Source organism: Diabrotica virgifera, chromosome 7 (assembly GCF_917563875.1).
Source record: "Diabrotica virgifera virgifera chromosome 7, PGI_DIABVI_V3a".
Classification (NCBI taxonomy): domain Eukaryota; kingdom Metazoa; phylum Arthropoda; class Insecta; order Coleoptera; family Chrysomelidae; genus Diabrotica; species Diabrotica virgifera.
The window spans coordinates 150,751,588-150,771,426 of record NC_065449.1 but is presented as its reverse complement, the minus strand read 5'-3'; the positions used below and the strand labels follow the sequence as shown (position 1 = coordinate 150,771,426).

General features: G+C 32.2%; 2 protein-coding genes across 2 annotated transcripts in view; both read right to left on the bottom strand.

The window, feature by feature from the left end:
- Positions 1–19,839, bottom strand: part of LOC114335824 (EF-hand domain-containing protein D2 homolog) — a 276,872-nt gene that overhangs the window by 124,722 nt on the left and 132,311 nt on the right. The window lies entirely within an intron of this gene.
- LOC126888309 (uncharacterized) lies at positions 16,502–19,129 on the bottom strand. The gene is made up of 2 exons (XM_050656441.1): positions 18,484–19,129; positions 16,502–17,508 (listed from the first exon to the last, which is right to left on the bottom strand). Exons 1-2 carry the CDS (start codon positions 18,829–18,831, stop codon positions 16,705–16,707), a joined length of 1,152 nt encoding a protein of 383 aa, XP_050512398.1. The 5' UTR covers positions 18,832–19,129; the 3' UTR covers positions 16,502–16,704.

Sequence of the window (19,839 nt, the reverse complement as noted above, 5' to 3'; positions counted from 1 at the left end):
TTATTTAAATCAAAGGGCCTAGCCGGGTAAGATGGTGAAAAGTGCCCCCAACTCGATTTAAATTCCATATAGGCCACTTTTTAGCACATATAGAGGAACTAACTTTCTGAAATTTTTAACCCCCTAGGTGGTCACGTGACCCCCCTAGAGCCTAATTAGGCTTTTTATGTTTTTATTTTTTATCTCAGTCGCATCAAGAGCTAGCCAAAAACTTTATTTAAAAAAGTTAGTTTCAAAAAAATCTATATGAAAAAAAAACTATATGAAATTTTTTTTTTTATTTTTTGGCGGGAAATTCGAATTTTTAGAACAATTTTAAACTTTTAAATAACTCTGAAAAAAAACTAAGATGTATTTTTGCACAATCTTTCACCCTGAATTTTTTCATATTTTTAAAATTGGTGAAACGTACCTTTAAAAATAAAAAACCGCATTTTTTCGGTTTTTTTTTCGTTTTTTGATACAATTTTATACATATTTTTGAAAAAAGGTAACACCGTCACTAGAATAGGTAAAAAACTGAAAAATAATTGGGGTTTGCTTAATAAAAAATTTTTATAACGCCATCCATTTTCAAGATACAGGGCGTTGAAGAAAACAAAATTTTACACATTTTTTACGATTTTGCCGAAATTACTGGCAACATTGTAATAAAACTTGACGGGTTTTAAGAGGTAGTTATTGTGCATGTTTTGACATACAATTAAGGATTTGATATTCATCATTGGCGCGCATAGGGGTAATGGTCTGAAATTTTCAAAGAAGAAAAGATAGTACGCCACTGACATATTTCAAATTAACAATTGTTTTTGAATTCCTGAATAAAAAGCCTAATTAGGCTCTAGGGGGGGCACGTGATCACCTAGGGGGCTAAAAATTTCAGAAAGTGAGTTCCTCTATATGTGCTAAAAAATGGCCTATATGGAATTTAAATCGAGTTGGGGACACTTTTCACCATCTTACCTAGAGATGCATCAAGTCAAACTAGTTTGATTTTATTCAACAAACTTGACTTGACTTGAAAATCAAACTTTTTTTGTAAAAAAGTTTGACTTGACTTGATTTCGATATCTTTAGGTTTGATTTGAAATCAAACTTCTTCAAACAGTTTGAAGTTTGAATGTCATATTGGCAAAGTGTTTATTTCCAATTCTAATTGAGAGCGTACGGATTTTGTTGTGACTTATTTGGATAGGTCTGAATCTGTATTCTGCTACTCCGCAAATTAGTTTGTAGTTCATATTTAGACGTCCATGTTTGGCTTGTTTATTACGTTCGTTTTGAAGTGTGTGGCTTTGGGAGATAATATCTGAATGTGGATATTTTTCGGTTCAGATAAAGTACCAGAACAAATTGAGTCTGATATTGAAGGTATACCCACTGCAAAAATTAAGAGAAACAATCTGTAGTCGAAGCAGTATCATCATCATCATCAGGGCTTTTCATTCCAGGTAGAATGTTTGCCGCTCTTACTTAGAGCTCTCAGATTCGCTTATTGCGGTGAATCACTCCGCATTCCACTTGTATGTTGTCAAAGTTTGTTATATGACTTGGCTTTCGTTACTATTTTCTTCCACTCATTTCGATATGTGCATAGTTCCCTCCAGTTTCTCACTTCCAGAATTTTGATATCTCTCATGACCTGGTCCTCCCAGCTCTCTCTGGGTCTTCCTCTTGGTCTTTCAGTTGCCGGTTTCCATTTGGTGATCTTCTTAATTAGTCGGTCGTTTTTCCTTCTTTCTATGTGTCCCAGCCATCTCAGCCTCTGTGATTTAATAAATCTAACTATATCTTCTCCCTTCATTATGTCTCTTAGTTCATGGTTCATTCTTCTTCTCATTTCTCCGTTGTCCATTCTTATCGGGCTCATAATGCGTCTGAGGATTTTCCTTTCGAATATTCTCAATTTTTCTTCATCTTTTTCCGTGAGGCACATTGTCTCAGCTGCGTAAGTAACTACTGGTCTGATTGCAACTCTGTATATTTTCAGTTTTGTATTTCTGGATAAGTTCTTGTCCTTCATAAGCCTATGATATCTCCAGTATGTTTTGTTGCCTGTTAGTATTCGTTCCGTTACTTCATCACTTCTCTTGTTTTGGCCATTCACTATTACTCCCAAATATTTAAATTGTTGGACTCTTTCAAAAGTGTAGTTTTCTATTTTGATTTCTCTCATCCTGTTATCTTCTCTTCTAGAGCAGAGTAGATATTTTGTTTTTCCTTCGTTAATTTCTAGACCTCTTTTCCGTGCTTCTTTTGCCAGGATTGTTACTGCTTCTTTTAATCTTTCCTTGTCTCTTCCCATAAGAACTAAATCATCTGCATATGCAACTATTTGTGTTGAGGAGTGGGCTATAGTTCCTTTAATTTTGCTGGCATTGACTGTTCCTTCTAGTGCTATGTTGAATAATGTGGTTGACAGGGAGTCGCCTTGTCGCACTCCTGTTTCTATTGCAATTGATTTTGTGCTACCTTCTTCTGTTGTTACTTTGGCTCGAGCTCCATCCATGGTCATTTTTGTTAATCTGATTAATTTTGCTGGTACATCTTGATTTTTCATTTCAATAAATAATTTGTTTCTTCCAATACAGTCAAAGGCTTGTCTGAAGTCTACGAAGAGGATATGGAGTTCTATGTTGTGTTCGTGGCATTTTTCGATTGTTTGTGTAACTATGTGGATCGCATCTGTAGTGGATCTGCCTTCTCTGAATCCTTGCTGGTAGTCCCCAATTTTTTTCTCTGTGAATTGGTTAAGTTTTTGTTTGATGAGGCCTGTTAGAATTTTATATGTTGTACTCAGTAGAGATATTGCTCTATAATTGTTACAGTTTGTTGCTTCTCCTTTCTTAAATATTGGTATAATTCTGCCTTCTTTCCAATCCTCGGGCATTTCTTCTGCTTCCCATATTCTAACTATTAGGTTATAGATGCTTGTTAATAACTTTCCCCTCCGTTTTTAATTGGCAGTATTAATTAAGCAAAATAAATATACTGATTTATTTGATGTTGCGGCAGGTAATTTCAAAACAATGAAAATTGCAAAGTGCATACATACTTCTATTATGTAAAAATAAAGAACAGCGTTATAAAATCACAAACAGTGAACTAATTCTAAAGGACAGCGTTATGCATAACTCGACCAAGCGCATTTTCTTTAAAATCGAGATAACAGCGGATTCTGGTGACACATAGCTAAAACTATCTTGGAAAAATCCCTGTTATTGTCACGTTAACGGTTACTAAGAAAAACAAAAATAAACCAAGCGACATTCTGTCTATTAAGGGTTTTTAGTTTTGCATAACAAGACTATATTCATAACTGCCATTCTTAACTGCCATTCATAACTGCCATATATCCATAACTGCCATTCATAACAGTTTCGCAATTGTAGACTAAGCGCCGACTTTGGTCTGTTTATGCTAAACTAAGCGTTTGGCCAGAATAACAGTTTTGTCCATTAATGTACACATTAATTTTGAAGTTTCCGTCAAAAAATGATGGAATTTTTTAAAAGTGAAAATGTTGTGTTTATATACAGGGTGGTTCATCTTATTCGCCTCGGTCTCTGTACGGAAAATCACTTGATATTTTAAAAAAAATTATTCACAGAAATATACAGGGCCTTTAATACTACAACCTAAAAATAATGTGAATTATACAGGGTGTTCCAAAAAAGAGTGGTATATCAAAGTTATATTTTTTCTTATGGAATGCCCTATATCTGATGACATTATTGAATTGACCTTAAAAAATAAGCTATACTTTCATAAGAGTTCCCTATACCTAAATATAGAGTGTTTTGATTTATTTCGATTTTTATAAAAATGTAAGGTTTTAGAAAAAAATAAATATCTACGAATCTAAGAAGCAGTAACAAATTTTTTCTTGGATCTTAATAATAGACTATTTAGCATACTTAAACAGATGCTTATTGCAACAAAATTTCTTACAGGGTGGTCAAAATATGAGATTGTTCTATTAACAAATTCAAGCTGTAATAACTTACTTATTTTAAATGGAAAATGGAACACCCTGTATCTTACTAGTCTATCGCGTAGAAAATTTACTTAGCTTTCAATTTTTATTAGAGGTTTCCTATACCTATCTTTTTACAGGGTGGTCAACATATTAGATTGTTCTATTAACAAATTCAAGTTGTAATAACTTACTTATTTTAAATGGAACACCCTGTAGCTTATTAGTCTATCGAGTAGAAAATTTACTTAGCTTTTAATTCTTATTAGGGTTTCCTATACCTATCTCCCTTCATTTTTTAAATATTTAAAGATTTCCTAATTTGTAAGCTTTAAAAATTAGAATTACATAAGTACCTATGTCGTGTTTATGTACAACACATCACCAACACCGGCAATATACTTAGACAAGATACTGTCATTAATAATAAAATTTTCATTGTTATCATGTAATCACACAGAGTGTTGTATTATTTTAGTTGATTTTGGCCTACATGTGAAATTGAATAATATGTTTATTTTAAACTGCATACCCTATATTAGATGCCGTATTCTGGAAGATATTTAAATTATATTTCATTCCGTATAAGTATTTTCCATATCTTAAACCAACGGTTATTAAGTAAATTTAAGAACGCCACTTTTTGTTTGAATCTTTAAATCGCAATTACAAACAATTAAATGCAATGGCTACTTTGACGAAAACGAGCCTATTGTACAAAAATATGTAAAAATGAATTGAAGAGATTTTAAATATCTTCCATTATAAAGAATAGAATATCGAGTATGTCATTTAAAATAAGAACACTCTGTGTGATTAAATGATAAAAATGTGAATTTTATTAATGAAACTATCTTGACTAAGATATTTAAGTATATTGCCGGTGTTGGTGATGTGTTGTACATAACCACGACATAGGTACTTAATTCTAATTTTTAAAGCTTACAAATTAGGAAATCTTTAAATATTTAAAAAATGAAGCTAGATAGGTATAGGAAACCCTAATAAGAATTGAAAGCTAAGTAAATTTTCTACTCGATAGACTAGTAAGATACAGGGTGTTCCATTTAAAATAAGTAAGTTATTACAGCCTAATATTTTGACCACCCTGTAAAAAGATAGGTATAGGAAAGCCTAATACAAATTGAAAGCTAAGTAAATTTTCTACGCGATAGACTAGTAAGATACAGGGTGTTCCATTTAAAATAAGTAAGTTATTACAGCTTGAATTTGTTAATAGCACAATCTCATATTTTGACCACCCTGTAAGAAATTTTGTTGTAATAAGCATCTGTTTGAGTATGCTAAATAGTCTATTATTCAGATCCAAGAAAGAATTTGTTACTGCTTCTTAGATTCGTAGATATTTATTTTTTTCTAAAACCTTGCATTTTTATAAAAATCTAAATAAATCAAAACACCCTGTATTTAGGTTAGGGAACCCTTATGAAAGTATAGCTTATTTTTTAAGGTCAATTCAATAATGTCATCAGATATAGGGCATTCCATAAGAAAAAAAATATAACTTTGATATACCACTCTTTTTTGGAACACCCTGTATAATTCACATTATTTTTAGATTGTAGTATTAAAGACCCTGTATATTACTGTGAAGAAATTTTTTAAAAATATTAAGTGGTTTCCGTACAGAGACCGAGGCGAATAAGATGAACCACCCTGTATAATGTAATTAAATTGAAAAATACAATAATACTCTTTATACAATTTTTTATTATGTCTAACGTGCTATGTACTAAGAATATAGTATAGTATAAGTCATAAAATGGACCTTTCGGGATTCTTCTATATTTTGAATTTTGAATGTTTATTAATCATTTCTGTACTAAGAGTATAAATCAATAGCCTGTTTTTCATGTATAAATATTGATTTTATTCCAACAGTACAACTTTTAATTTCAAAAGTCTGCTTTGTAAGGTACAGGTCAACTTCTACTGTTAGTACCTTCTGCTTTCACTTCGCAGCTTTGACTTATACTTTTAGTGCACACCAAATGTTGTGATTCTGGTGCATTTGTATTGAAAAAATGTAATGTAGATAATCCAAAATTGACCATAAAATTTCAAGGAATTAACATCCTTAAAAAGGGGTTGGTACGGAAACAGATTTTTGAGGTTCTTTGTTTTCTTCCTTTTTAACTTTCCTGAACCTTTTTTTATGACTTTCGTTCTGTCGTTGAAGACGGTGCCGATGTTTATTGTTCTCGGTTATAAAAGCAGAAAATTATAACTGTTCATTTAGTATTTTTTTATTTAATTTTGTTGTGCGTGCTAAAAAATAGTTTACTGTGAAATTGTCAGTAAATTTTACTATTTTACATGATTTTTAAAAATGAGTAGAGGGAAACAAATACTAAAATTATTGGAACTAAAGGATGATTTATATGGCACTCAATGTATTATTAAATTTCTTATCTTAATTGGCAACTGACATGTCTATCTCAATAAAAAAGTATATAAAAAAATAAAAAAAAAATAAAATACAGGATCCTTTGTAAAAGGTATATTTAAAAGACCCTAATAATGGTTACATCACAAAACAAAACGTTTTCGGATTAACAAGTAATCCATCATCAGTGTTAAGCCAATAACATGCATGCGTGAGCCACCAAAAAGTTATGGGTAAAAACCCTTTAAAAGATATAGTTGACACTCAATTTTCAATATGCGAGGTTCATCCCTTTCATATCACATCCACGTGGGTTAGAGTCCTGTGTTGCCCTGGGTAATATCCAGGAATATTTGCAACATCTAACTATTTTAAACATAATATGTAGTATAATATAAGATCTTATACCTTTTAAAGGGTTTTTAGCCATAACTTTTTGGTGGCTCACGCATGCATGTTATTGGCTTAACACTGATGATGGATTACTTGTTATTCCGAAAATGTTTTGTTTTGTGATGCAACCCTTATTAGTGTCTTTTAAATATATACCTTTTAAGAAGGATCCTGTATTTTTGTGATTTATGGTATACAGCCAGCTACAGGAATTTTATTTTCCTCGTGGATTGTTAAAAAAGTATATCTACGAAATAAACTATGTTTCAAACTCTTTCAAACTAGTTTGACAAACAGTTTGAATTTTCAAACCTGTACGATTGACCAGTTTGACTTGACTTGAATTATTTGTCAGAAGGATTGACTTGAGTTTGACTTGAAATTAAGTCAAACTCAAGTCAAATTCAAACATTCAAGTCAAACTTGTGCAACTCTAATCTTACCCGGCTAGGCCCTTTGACAAAATACTTCAAAGGCAAAAACTTTCGATCAGTATGTATTGCCGGTTCTGACGTATGTAACTGTAACGTAGGGTTTTAACAACAACATAGTCCACACACTTCAAGTGACTCAGAGAACTATGTAAAGGATAATGTTCAACATTAAGCGTTATGCTCAACATTAAAAGTAACAGATGTAATCCAAAGGATTGCCATGTTGAAATGAAACTAGGCAGGACACATAGAAAGAATAGCAGACAACCGTTGGACGAAGAGAATTGTTTAATGGCGACCAAGAGCAAATAAGAGAAGTAGAGGCAGACCTCTAACCAGATAGACTCATGACATCAAGCGAATGGCTGGTCATGAATGGATGCAAAAAATAACGAACAGAAAAATTTCATTTTTAATTACTGCTATCAGTGGCATATCATTAATAAATCTAAGATAATTTTAATATTTTCCTTTGATGCAAATTCCTTTATTATCGTGGTCCATGGGTCTGCAATTTAATATTAGAAAGCATATTAAGATAAAGTAATATAAAGGAAAGGTCTGGCATTCATAGAGTATTTGGTCTTATTAATGAAATTAAAAAAAAAAGAATGTGCGTGTACTTTGTACGCACGTAAGAAGTTATACTTCTATTATACAGGGTGTAACAAAAATACAGGTCATAAATTAAATCACAATTCTGGGAGCCAAAATAGTTCGAATGAACCTAACTTACCTTAGTACAAATATGCACATAAAAAAAGTTACAATCCTTTGAAGTTACAAAATGAAAATCGATTTTTTCGAATATATCGAAAACTGTTAGAGATATTTTATTGAAAATGGACATGTGGCATTCTTATGGCAGGAACATCTTAAAAGAGAAATTATAGTGAAATTTGTGCACCCCGTAAAAAAGTTATGGGGGTTTTGTTCTCTTAAACCCCTCTAAACTTTTGTGTACTTTCCAATTAAATTATTATTGTGCTACCATTAGTTGAATTAAATATTTTTAAACTTTTCTGCCTCCTTGAATTTTTTCGATAAGGCAATTTTTATCGAGTTGCGGCTTCTTTTTTAATATGTTTACATACAAATTTTATGGGGGTTTTGTTCCTTTAAACCGCCCAAATGTTTGTGTACGTTCCAATTAAACTATTACTGCGGTGCCATTAGTTAAACACAATGTTTTTAAAACTTTTTTGCCTCTTTGTATATTTTCGATAAGGCACCTTTTATCGAGATGTGGCTTCTTTTTTAATATGGTTCAAAATATACTTAAAAATGTAAATCATAAATAAATGTTCATATTATTACCAAGTCTCCATAATCGCACTAAACCATATACAAATATGTGGTGGATTTGACAAATATTTAAAATATCTCGATATAAACTGACTTTTCGAAAAAGTACTGAGAGGCAAAAATCTTTTTAAAACATTGTGTTTAACTAATGGTACTACATACAATAATAATTAAATTGGAACGTACACAAAAGTTTGAGGGGTTTAAAGGAACAAAACCCCCATAAAATTTTTATGGGGTGCACAAATTTCACTATAATTTTTTCTTAAGATACTAATGCCATAAGAATGCCACATGTCCAGTTTCAATAAAAAATATCTAATAGTTTTCGATATATTGGAAAAAATCGATTTTCATTTTGTAACTTCAAAGGGCTGTAACTCTTTTTACGTGCACATTTGTATTTAGGTAAAACTATTTTTGTTCCCAGAATATGCGATTAAATTTATGACCTGTAATTTTGTTACACCCTGTATAATTTCAACGAAATAAATATACTTAACAGTTACAATACAAAAAATTAACAATAATTACCAAAAATTTACCAAAACTTAAAATGCCAAAAATTAAAAAAAAATGAATCGTCCGGGATTTGAACCCGCGATGTCGCGATCTCTCGATCTCTGGTCCAATGCTCTACCAACCAGGCTATTAATGCGCCTGTTATTGACGTTTCAGATATACATAATTACACATCACGGTGACAAGTGAAATATAAAAATAGATATTTTATTATTTTACGCCCAAGGAATATAAATCCAAAGACACAAAAATTATAAAAAACATTAATATATTATTTTAATGGCTTATTTGCGCTGATACATAATTTGAAAGATTAGCAACGAACTACATACTGTCTGTCTCGGCATGCGCCAGGCAATTATAAAATTTCACCCTCGATCGTAAAAAAGTATAACTTCAAAAACTGAAGGATAGCTGTAGAAACTTAAAAAGGAGGCAAATAAATGAGGACTACAAATAAATGGGGTGTGCCAAGAAGGGGGCCGTACAAAGTATAAATTAGTTACATCAGAAAGTGATAGTAATAAACACAAACCAAATAAATTAAAAAATACAGCAAATTATACGTATCCATGGGTCAAAAAATAAACAATAGAAATAATAACAGAAATAAAATCAAACCAGAATTAACAGATGCACTAAAAATGCAGTAACTGTAGATAACTGCATATCCTTTGAAAGAAGTTTGTTTACTTTTTGTTTTTGGTTTTACTGTCCGCGTTTGTTAAACTATGAAATTATCTACTGAATGTTATTTCTTTTTCTTATCGAAATTAATGAGTATCCGAATAAAAGAAAAGTTTATTTACTTTAATATCAATCTGAGACGAAAATTGGCTTCTTCCTTGGCTAAAACGTGAATGTTATAGCTTTATCAACTACTGATCTTTATCTCGCTTTTTAATAATATTGTTTTTTTAGTTTATTCTAAATACATAACCATCAAAAGCACTTATTAAGGTGATACAGTAGCGATCAACAGGTAGCAAAAACGCGTTCCAAGATTGCGGCTTTATATATTTTGTGTCATTTTGGAACTACTAATGAAGTAAAAAATTTTAGTAGTTCCAAAATGACACAAAATCTAGGCATCGGATAAAAAAGTTTATTTGAAGAAAGTCTATTTTTTGGTTCTTCTTAATGGCGGTACAGGCTCGTTTTTTTAATATTTTATTTAATTACAGAGTAATTTCCACATATTAATCTATTTTTCAAATTGGGCTCTGTACCGCCATTCTTTATTATATTACGAATAAGTGTGCCAAATATCTCGAAAAAATATTCAAAATTACAGCCGCAATTTTGGAACGTATTTTCGCTACCTGTTGATCGCTACTGTTTCCTCTTAAAGAGACTTATTAAAAATGACAAAATATTTGGTCTACTTTAATAATCTTTGTTAAATCGTTGCTAAGTTATGTCCTTGCCTAATACAGAAATGGTTCGGTTTTAACTAACTTTGATTGATCTATTATTTTAATGATCGCTTTGACACACATAATTGAAAACGACGAATTGGTTTAAGTGAAACTTTGCTAATAATTAAATAGATACAATTTAAACGAAACAGAATTTTTTCTGCAAGATTCATTGGTTCTTAGTGGCTTTATTTATTACGAGTAGGTATAGTTACGCTGTCACGTTAAGTGTTACTTAATAAACAAAAATATACAGAAATTTTAGAAAAATACAGATATTTTCCTAATCTCATAAGAATCCAAGATTTTTCATTTATGACGGACGCATTACGGCGTATTCTTAGAGCTTTTTCCTTTCTTTTTCATTTTCCACTTTTATTCTGTTTGCTGTTATAATTTTTGTTTGTGCTCATGACATTTCTCTATCGTGTAGGTATATAACTAGATGTTTCAATTATTTATTTATTTATCAGCTTTTCCTAAATCTTTGCCTGATGCCTCACAGTAATGCAACATATAGATAGGTAGGGTATTTTGTCAGACCTGTATTATGACCTATATTATATCCATAGGACGTTCCCTATTAGCCATTGGTACGTGCCGTGTCAGAGATGAGAACTTCTCTCCTGCACTGAGTGAAGGCGAACTCAAAATCACAGTCTTAAGAAGGCACGTATCCATTTAATTTAGCGAACGACCCGCGCTCCGCGCTCCCTTAACTGCTTCAGCGTATACGGCATGCGCTCCTCTATATATAACGGCCATTACGTTGGTGCTCCGTGTAGCTGCTCCACATATTGGATACGTTAGTGCTCCTGCTCGGCGCTCACTCTCGGCGATCCAATAGGTGGCGGTTTATATCTAAAGGACCGCATGCCATATCCATTCGAGCAGTTACACGGAGCACCAACGTAATGAATACGTATTACCTTCAACTGCCACCAAGTGGATCGATGAGGCGGAGTACGAGGTTAAAATTCTCACCTTTAATACCATCCTTGAGTTATAAGCTATCACTCGACGCCTCATTTATCATTCTATCAGTTCTAATAACGTAGGAGTTATATTCGCGGACAGACAGGCGGACGAACAGAGAGGCATGAAACCGGAAACATATACATATTTGTGCTCATCTTGCTAAGGCACGTCAAATAATATATCGTTTGTACTATTTCGGCGACTTTAAAACAGTACTTCTGGTTGCAACTCTAAAACCGGAAGTCCGAGGTCAAATTTCTCGCCTTTAATACCATCCTTAAGTTATAAGCTTTTATTCGACGCCTCATTTGTCATTATATCTAGTATCTGGTCTAATGATGGTGGAGTAGTGTTTAGGAAGTCCCTGGGACAGACGGACAGGGGCGTAACAGAGGGGGCAGCATGAAGCTTGCGGGGGGCCCCAATCGCTTAAGGGCCCCATCATGTCATCTGATATTATGTAAAAATCTGTTATTGTTATATTATTTTTACGTTGTCTGTTTAAATTTAAAAACGTAAAAATTTCTAACTAGACGTATTTGCCAAGTCAGTGAATCATCTCATAATATCTAGAAACTTAATCCCTTCCGGCCTACCGAAATTTTATGGTAGTGACAATAAACTATATAATGCTTTGTACGTGACTATTTAAAGATATTAGAATTGCAATTTGCCGAATTTAAGAACAATATTTTTAAATCTAAAAATGGGTTTTCTTTCTCTGTTCTTTACCTACTTTTAGTATTTCGATACAATATTATCGCCAGTTATTTCATATTGGTTGTTTGCATTGAATGTTATTTGTATGTTTGTGTTGTTTTATGGTCATAGTTGCATCAGTTTGGTACGCATTTATTTAACAATTATTGACGACTTTTCTTGTGTAATCATTGGACAATCTCTCAACAGATAAACGGTAAGATAAGGAAATTATAACACTTACGCTTTAGTGAAGTCAATGTAGAAAAACTTGCATTGTTTCGGTTTCGGGAAGAATCAAACAAGCTTATATTTTTCTAAAACATATTTTGTTAGTTTATACAGCGTGTCTACTTGAGTTGGAAACATATGGGAAACTTTTTTATTATTAATTTTACGAAAAAAAGTTATTCTTTATAAAAAGTTCTGCATGCCCCAAAACCTAAGATTCAATCATCAGATATCAAATTTTCTGAATATTATACGGGGTATGTCAAAAAATATGAATTTCGGTCAAGGGTAAAGTACCTTTATTTCTCTCAATATCGAAAATTCTTATGATAAAAAGTTGTTTGGAATTAAAAACTAAGATCAAATATGCAATTACATGCTTCTTATTGAAAAAAAAAATTTTTCTCAAATTTAAGGATACCCAACATTGTTTTTAATTATTACAAATATGATAACTCGTTTATTATTCATTTTACGAAAAAAAGTTATTCTTCGTAAAAAGCTTTGCATGGTCTAAAATCTAAGACACAACCATGATATATCAACTTTTATTAATTTTATACGAGGTGTGTCAAAAAATATGAAATTCGCTCAATATTATAGCACCTTTATATTTCACAGTATTTCAATTAGAAGGATGTAATTGCATATTGACACATAGTTTTTAGTTCTAAACAACTTTTTTAATAACTGTTTTCAATATTGTGAAAAATAAAGGTACTTTACTCTTGAGTGAAATTCATATTTTTTGACATAACTCGTATAAAATTAATAAAATGTGATATCTGTTGGTTGTATCTTCGGCCTTATGACCTACAGAGCTTTTTATAAAGAATACCTTTTTTTCGTAAAAGTAATAATAAAAGAGTTATCGTATGTGTAATGAATCAAAACGAAGTTAGTATCAATAAATTTGAGAAAAATTTGGAAAATATTTTTTTCCAATTAGAAGCATGTAATTGCATATTTGAGCTTAGTTTTTATTTCCAAACGACTTTTCAGAATAAGCATTTTCGATATTGAGAGAAATAAAGGTACTTTACTCTTGAACGAAGTTCATATTTTTTGACATACCTCGTATAATATTCAGAAAATTTGATATCTGATGATTGAATCTTAGGTTTTGGGGCATGCAGAACTTTTTATAAAGAATAACTTTTTTTCGTAAAATTAATAATAAAAAAGTTTCCCATATGTTTCCAACTCAAGTAGACACGCTGTATATCTTATCTTAAAGTGAAAATTTCTACTCACAGATGCCTCTAATTGTTTATTAATTCTTTAAACAATAAAACTGTTTTATATTAAATAATTTTAAAAGATATCGGTAAATTCATCATTTTACTTTGTTCAAAAATGTTTCTACTTGCTTTTTGATTTTGGTGAATTCGAATATGTCATTAAATCAGGGCCATAAGTACGATGTTGGGGCCCCGGGGCAAACGTGATCTGGAGGCCCCCTACAGGGGGGTCTGGGGTTAATCACTCAGCAGAAGGAGTCCGGGAAAATCGATATTTAACCACTTGAAAACGCATTCTAATGTACTCCATGACTGAAGTTTCTACATATTGCTATTTTAGTTGACCAACACAAAAAAAATTTGAAATCACATTATTTTAAGCTAAATATTTACCATCAATATAACATCTTTTCTGTTTTCATAAAAAATATACTACATATAATGTTACTTACATTCTTCGGCTATAATGTAGGTTTTTAATCGCGTTATATTGCCTATAGGCAGTATAACGCGATTACAATCGCGGGGCCCCCTTCGCCGGGGGCCCCGAGGCACTGCCCCGGTTGCCCCAATGGTAGTTACGGCCCTGTCAGACATTACAATTTGAAAATTCAAAATAAATTTTTTTGAGCACTTATACAGTATGTCTGCGTGGCTTCGAAGCATATGGGAAACATTTTCATTATCAATTTTACGAAAAAAGTTATTCTTCATGAAATGCTCTGAATGGTCTGAAATCTGAGATACAAAATAAGCCAGATAAACCATCAGATATCAAAGCTTATCAATTTTATACGAGGTAAGTCAAAAAATAGGAATTTAACTCAAGGATAAAGTACTTTTATATTTAACAATATACGATTTTAACTTTAATATGTAATTACATCCTTGTAAATAAAAAATTAATTGTTCCAAATATTTCTCAAATTACCGATAACCAACATCATTTTATTACAATTATAATAACTATGTTATTATTAATTTTTTAATTTTACGAAAAAATTCTTTATAAAATTCTTATCAGATTCTTTATAAAAAGCTCTGCATTATCTCAAAACGAAGATTCAATCGTAATATATCACATTTTACCAACTTTATACGAGGTATGTCAAAAAATATGAATTTCTCTCTAAGAGTTAAGTACCTTTATAGTTCACAATATTTCAATTGGAATGATATAATTGCATATTTAAACATAGTTTTTAATTGCTAACAACTTTTTATAATAAAATTTTTCAATATTGTAAAATATAAAGGTGGTATAGGTATTATTGAGCGAAATTAATATTTTTTGATATACCTCGTATAAAATCAATAAAATTTAATATCTGATTATTGCAACTTAAGTTTTATACCATGCAGAGCATTTTATGAAGAATAACTTTTTTTTCGTCGTGTCGTAATATACTTAGATATAATGTAATAAAAAAGTTTCCCATAGGTTCCAAGCTACGCAAACACACTGTATAAGAAATCAAGAAAGAATTGTTTTAACATCTACTATTTTTAAAGCTGGTTATTAAATGTATTGTAGGTAAGTTGTACAGAAAACAACAAAAGAAGTTGTTTATTTGGAATGGGTCTGTATACCAATAAAGATGAGAAATGTAAGTTGTTATGAACAGTGAATGATAACGCTAACACAAAAAAGTTTTTGTTAAATAAGTCGTATTTAGTAATTGTTTAACGCGGGAGCAGTCGCGCTCACTTCTGTCACGTAAGCAGTCGCGCGTAGAACAAAATCTAACAATACGAATTTAAAACAAAGTTCAATTTTATAATATTTTTGTTTGCTTGTTATGTTAAAAATATATATTTCTAACAATTTTAAAACTAATTGGTTGCAACCAAAGCCATAAATTTCACAAAAAAAAAACATGAAATTAAAAAATTTTAAAAAATATCCTACGCATTACTACAATCTTCTTCGAGGCACTTTCAAGTGGAAAGTTATGTTGAAAAATTTTTCATTAAGTTATCACGGAAAATGATAAAAAGTTGGATTTTTTCTAACGGCGCGACTGCTCCCGGGTTAAAAGGGGCCCCATTTCAAATTCTGCGGGGGGGCCCCAACGGAGTTTGTTACGCCACTGCTGACGGACATGGATAACTCAAGATTTTCACATATTGCCAAAATGGGTTAAAACAATATTTTCATATTTTCAAGGTTAAAGGTTACATATTACATTGCATTTTTAGTGTCACATAGTATAAGTTTAAAATGTTTATGTTTATATGTAAAGCATTGTTTCCACCGGAGGAACAAATAGCAACATGTAGCAACATTTTTGTTGCCTGTGTTTCTTCTTGTTTGTAAATTTAGGAACTTATTAGCAACAAATGTAAACTTTTTATTTCCACTGACAGAACTTTTTGTTTCCGGTCGTTTCTGATAACTGAGAGAGAGCAACTTAGTGTTTCCACCGCGGTTGGTAAACATGGATCAAGATGATGAAATAGCTGCAGCAGCGGCGGCCTATATAGTGTTGTCGGCAAAAAAGAAAAAAAGAAAGCACAAATGTTGGGTGAAACCAAGTCTCTATGATAGAAGTGAATATGGTGGCATGCATCTACTCAATGTATTAAAAAAAGACGATGTATACATAGGAAATAATAAAAATAATGGTAGTGTCAAAAATTTTTTACGAATGTCCAGCACCGATTTTGAATGGTTATTATGTCAAATTGCCCCCAAAATACAGAAAGAAGATACAAATTATAGACAAGCCATTTCACGAATGGAACGACTACTGCTCACACTGCGATTCCTTGCAACAGGCGATTCTTACCATTCCTTGATGTACTTGTTCAAAATTTCGGTATCATCAATTAGTAGAATTATACCAGAAGTATGTAAAGTAATCGCTGAAGTTCTGAAGGATAAACTTAAGGTAAGTAGATACCTCGGTAGATATACAGCTTTTCAATCAAATGACATAATGTAATTAGTAGTAGACATTTTATTAAATTTTAATAAAAACCAATTTTTTGAAGTGTGAGAAAAAAATTAACAAGATATTCTATTTAAATTCTAAATAAAAAATTTAAAAAATCTAATTAAAAAATTAAAGAGATATTCTTTTTAACAAATAATATTTTATCAGTAATTTACATCAAGTCCTGCATCTGACATGGCCAGACGTATCGCATCAGATATAGATGATTCTTGAAGATTTCTACAAGGCTGCTTTTCTTTTGAGAGTGTCGAATTGTTTGTCTCTGTTTGGGGAAGATAGTTAGTTTCATAACAAGAGCTATTTGGGGATGGCATAGGTGTGTGTGTTGTTGAGGCTGGTGATGTTACAGAATCATTGGTACTGGATGAGTAATAGTTCTGGTTATCTGAATAATATCTTGCTGTGTTGTTATTGGCCGAAGGTGTATGCCAACTTTGATAACATGGAAATGGCCGATCGTATTTACCCATAGATGCGTCATACAAAATATTAGAGATCAAATGCTCTACCGTGTTTTTAGCGTTTTCATTTTGAAGATTTTCGATTTTACAGGCAACTAGTTCGCCGAAAATTTGGAACCGATTACGTGGCTTTTTATTTTGTAGCTGCTTCAGCAATACATATGCTTCTTCCTGTCGTTCGTCAGTTGTCACATCAGCTTGTCTTTTCTTCATTGTTTTTGGACTTTTAAAGAGCCTAGGTCCCTGTTTACTTTTTGTAGTGCTGCTTGTGGAAGGCGTTGGAGATCTGGTTCTGTTTTCATTAGGCTTTGTAGGTGTTTCAGTAATAGCAGCAACAGTTTTGTTCAGAGTGTCGACGTCATTGTTCGCCTCTCCAACAATAAAAGAAGAATCAGTTACTGCATCTGCCTCGTCTGCTATATTGGAATCTTGCGATTCAATTTCCCCGCTGTCCGTTGCACTGCTGTCTGACCCATCATCTTCACCCTGAAAATTAAAAATATATTTTTACTTCTTACTCTTTTAATATGAAATACAAATTATATTTAAAGCGAGAGAAGTTTTGATTAAACAAATTTACCGGTTTTTTATTTTTCAGATGCCTCAGAGTAGAGAGGAGTGGCTTATTACGGGACATCAATTCGCTAATCTTTGGAATTTTCCTAAATGTGCCGGGGTTATGGATGGCAAACACATTATGATACAAGCACCAAAACATAGTGGCAGTGAATTTTATAATTATAAGTCCTTCTTCAGTGTGGTGTTATTTATTGTGGCCAACGCAAATTATGAGGTGATGTATCTTAATGTGGGCAGCCAAGGTCGTATATCCGACGGTGGAGTGTTTGACAGTACTCATTTCAAAAAAATGTTATATCAAAACACGCTCAATTTGCCTGAATTAGAACCATTGCCAGGAAGAACAAAAGCTGTTCCGTTTGTTTTTCTAGGAGATGACGCTTTTCCCCTATCACCAAACTTATTGAAACCTTACCCTGGCACTCAAGAGAAAGGTTCCTCAAAACGAATTTTTAATTACCGCTTGTCACGCGCTAGGCGTATTTCTGAGAACGTTTTTGGAATCATATCTGCTAGGTTCAGGGTATTAAGAAAACCCATGCTACTTGAACCCGACAGAGTGGAATTAGTTGTTGCTGCATGTGTATATCTCCATAATTTTCTGAGAAGCAGTTTACATTCCCGAAAGTCATACTCACCTCCTGGCACCTTTGATTCAGAAGACAAAGATACGGGCGAAAGGATCCCAGGTTCTTGGAGAAACGAAATAAACAACAATATGTTTGCATCACTGCAAAAACAAGCACGTAATTCAACGTTGGAAGCTAAACAAGTTCGAGATGAATTTGCTCAATATTTTATGTCACCCGAAGGAATGGTTCCATGGCAAAATAATTTTTAACTTTGTATAAAAATTACAAATAAAACAAAAAAAATACGTACCTCACTTGTAGTTATTCCTTTTTCAGTACATTTTCTAACTTTGTTCCTGCCCGCAAGAAACAACAAGACTTCATAAGCAAACCACTTTGAAATAAATACGGCGCCGGCTCCCGACTTTTTTAACGTACGATATTTTTTTCTTTCTCTATAGAATTGTGCAATAACATTTTTCATTTTTCTTTTCACTTCTTCTATATTTGAGCCTGTTTTTTCTGCCAATGTTGTCCAAGCATCGTGTTTCGCATTTCTACATTTATACTGGGCGTGCTTTGTATTCCATAAACACTCACAAAGCTTATAGTTTTCGATTAATTCGAGTACTAACTCATTTGTCCACATGAACGGCATTTTTCTATTTTTTCACACGTCCGACCGACTATAAATTATTCCACGTTCGCCGTCGAGCTGCACTAGACAAAAACAAGTCACTACAAGTTGCTGTATCTGTTTCCACTCAGACAACAATATGTTTATGTTGCCTGTTGTTGCCGTATTTCTTTTGAAGTTTACCGCTAAAACTGGAAACCACCAACAATCGCAAACATGCAACATTTGTTGTCGAAACAAGAAGAAACACTTAGGAACTTTGAGGAACTTTGCGAAACATTTTTAAGCAACAAGCAACAGAAACACAAAAGTTCCTTCATGTTCCTCTGGTGGAAACTATACTTTATATGTACATATTTTTATGTCTATCTGTTGCCAGTTCTTAACGATACATATTTTATAGCCAGCAAACTAGTTTTACACGAACATGTCTTTTTATTAGAACAAGCTATGCATCAAATATCTCTTATTATGCCGACAGCTTCATCCTTGAACGATTTAACTGTTTTATAAAAATAATAGACTTACGTCTGATGGTCTGATTCTATTTCATAGTCGACTTATCATATTCCCGCATATTGTTAAACGACAAGTAATTATTTAGTAAATAGACATTTCATTGAGATCTCACGTCCAATTACATAATGAATAGCAAACATTTTTCAATGAGGAGAAATCAGATCTGTTCGTATTATGCAGGTTGTGGTATTTGTGTCAAGTTCCATGTGGGTGAAGAAGTATATAGTGCAGTCGTAATAAAACAGGTTTCAATTAAAAAAATTAACCTGTTATAAAAAAATAGTACGTTTAATTGTTTAATACAATTATAACACCTAGAAACAGAAGAATCAAAATAAACGAGAGCTAAATTAATTTCAGGCGACGATGTAATTATGATATTATTTTTATATTCTTTTCTACACTTGCTGGCAAAAAAATCGACTCAAAAGTAAAAGTTATATTTTTTTGACTACGCTAATTGGCAAGTACCTATACAGGGTGGGTCACCACTAACGGGACGGAAGATTA

Bases quoted from the DNA above. Each gene is read 5' to 3' on its own strand.
- LOC126888309 (XM_050656441.1), bottom strand. From the start codon at position 18,831: ATGCCGTTCATGTGGACAAATGAGTTAGTACTCGAATTAATCGAAAAC. The intron at 17,509-18,483 runs GTACGTATTTTT...TTTAATTTTCAG, and splicing joins AAGGAATAACTACAAGTGAG to GGTGAAGATGATGGGTCAGA.